This window comes from Lolium perenne, chromosome 5, assembly GCF_019359855.2.
Source record: "Lolium perenne isolate Kyuss_39 chromosome 5, Kyuss_2.0, whole genome shotgun sequence".
Lineage (NCBI taxonomy): Eukaryota > Viridiplantae > Streptophyta > Magnoliopsida > Poales > Poaceae > Lolium > Lolium perenne.
The window spans coordinates 72,530,631-72,533,055 of NC_067248.2; the positions used below are offsets into that span (position 1 = coordinate 72,530,631).

The 2,425-nt window shown below is 48.8% G+C and overlaps 1 protein-coding gene across 1 annotated transcript; it reads right to left on the minus strand.

Annotated features, from left to right (window-relative positions):
• LOC139831516 (putative F-box protein At4g22180) lies at window positions 1-1,471 on the minus strand. The gene is made up of 3 exons (XM_071820812.1): window positions 789-1,471; window positions 527-641; window positions 1-69 (listed from the first exon to the last, which is right to left on the minus strand). The coding sequence occupies exons 1-3, from the start codon at window positions 1,469-1,471 to the stop codon at window positions 1-3; spliced, it is 867 nt and encodes a 288-aa protein (XP_071676913.1).
• Window positions 1,472-2,425: the final 954 nt, after the last annotated feature.

Here is a 2,425-nt window from a genome sequence, read left to right on the forward strand (position 1 = left end):
CTACTGCGGAACGCTCGCCGCCCAAACTGTGGCTTTGTCCCTCCCTCCCTCAGTGAAGGTGGAATCTACCTATAAGGCTATAACGTGAAATAACAAAGGAAACACTAATTCTGAAGGCTGTGACCATAAATATTAGTACATATTCGGTGTGATCCATACTACTGAAGGGATATGCATACCTCTGAAGCAATTCCAATAAACTTATTGCACATACAAGCTCTTCAACACACCCGTATTACATATTGGGTGTGATCCATACCTCCGAAGGGATATGCATGCTAATGCTCCAACTTTTAGGCATCCCTTCGATGGGAAAAGCATGCTCGAAACCTCTTTTTCCTATGTCATAGGACCTTGCACCTCCCCATCCTCGACATCGGCCCATTAAATCAATTTTAGGTGCCATCCAGGGAGCAGAGAAATAGATACATTGAGGTCTTAAACCAGGGAATTTTTTTGCGGGTAAACATGTCGAGTGATTGAGTCCAACAAATATTGCATGCTCCATCAAATCGTGCGGCGATACCTTCTTCCATCCTTCAGGATGAACCATGCTGATGCCAAATCTAACATTTTCCACCCGCTTTGCAGGATTCGCCCGGACTTGCAAGAGATCACCCCATGGTGTAGATACCAAGTGCCTAGTAAGAACGCATGAAAACTCGTTTCTATGCGCAATAATCGTTTCCTTTTTTGGTCCATCTGATCCACCAAGTTCATATTTCTCTACTATTCCCTGGTATGTCACTGTGTAAAACCTCCCATCGTGGTATGCACAGTCTGCATACCGATCTTGTTGGTATAAATTTGAAACCACGTGCCACTTGCTCTCTCCTGCCCTAGCAAAAGAGAGGCAATTGCTATCATAATGAATGATCATGACAGTGTAGTTACCACCTTTGGATGGAGTACAGGACAACACTGCCTTCTGGTAGAACCATGTTGCCACATCTTTTGCATCATGTAGTTTATCTTTGTAGAAAATATGATAACCTCGGATACTTCCTTGGTCATCATATACTGCCTCCACAAATGTGCAATCCGTGATTGGTGGCAGAGGGACCATCTCCGTCGTAATGGGGTTGAAGAGAACGAGATTGGCGAGTTCATTTACCAAAACCAGCCATCCATGAGAAGCTCCGCAGCATGCAACAAAACAACCCTTGGGAAAATCAACATCGTAAGACTTGTTGACGTCCAGGAGATGGCGGAACTGGCAGGTCACGGCCGAGCTGCAGCTAATCTCTGCTTTACGTTCCTCGACGAGGTGGGCCCAAGACATGAGCCACGGTCTGCAAGTAAGCGGTATGCCAGCATCCGCCGCGGCCGAGCACCATGATGTGCAGACGGAAGCAAAGGCAAAGGATTCCCGTAGCTCGAGGCGTTGCAGGATGCTGAGGAGGAGATCCGTCGGAAGGTCCGACCAACTGGAACTTGCATAAGGTCCTGTCATTGTAAGATAATACGTCATGTTAGCTACCTGTCATTGTAACATATATTGGTTGGACTCGGACAGTGAATCTGTTCTGTTGTGACAGAGAAATTGGAAAAACCCAATTGGAGAGCTGAATAAGAATCGGAATAGGCCCTTTCTCGCCAAGAAATAAATATAAAGACTGACTGACAAACAACCTGTAGGGGAAAAAACTGCATCTATTGTGCTACTTTTCAAGAAAAATGAAATCTGCAAGCTAAACATATGGTGAAAAAGAACAGTCATGCAGCAAAATAAACTAGCAAATCGAAACTATGCATCTGCCGACGACCACACTCCCGGCTTAAAATTTCCATCTCTCCATGCTAAATGTGTCGAGCGCAAGATTGTGGTCGACATACCCATGGGTAACTCGTCACAGATGTAAGAATCGACGCCAGCAAGAGAGTCTTTGTGAGCCCCTTCCATGATCCTTCCCAAAAAATATATATATAAAGAGGGAGAATATGTAAGCGAGAGGCGGAAATCATGGGGCGGTAGCGGCCTCTGGAGCGGACGAGGAGCTTAGGGCATCTCCAGCGGGCTGACCCAAACGGTCATGGGCTGTCTGTTTCGGTCCATGCGGACTGCCGTCGCATAGCCTGCCCACGCTCCAGCGGAACGACGCAAACGGGCCGATTTGTCCCAACCGATCCATCTGTTTTTTCAAATTTGGGATGCCGATGTGTCGGGCTAGACAATTCGCACGTCCTCCCTAGAAGACCATGGCCCCTCTTCCAGTGACGCGCACATTCCCTCCAAAACCCTCCCACAGAGCCGCGTCTGCCATGGCCACCGCCACGCCTGCCACCGCCACCGCCACCGGCGGGAAGAAGCAGGCGAAGCCGAAGAAGGCCGCCAAGGATATGGCGGAGGAGGAGCGCCGGACCGAGTCCAGCAAGCGTGCAGGCCGGAGAGAAGCCGCCAAAGCTCGGAAGGCCGCCGCCAAGC

Coding starts and splice junctions, on each gene's coding strand:
- LOC139831516 (XM_071820812.1), bottom strand. CDS start 1,471: ATGACGTATTATCTTACAATGACAGGACCTTATGCAAGTTCCAGTTGG. Junction 642..788: donor AATTTATACCAACAAGATCG/GTATGCAGACTG, acceptor CGTTCTTACTAG/GCACTTGGTATCTACACCAT. Junction 70..526: donor ATCCTGAAGGATGGAAGAAG/GTATCGCCGCAC, acceptor ATAGCCTTATAG/GTAGATTCCACCTTCACTGA.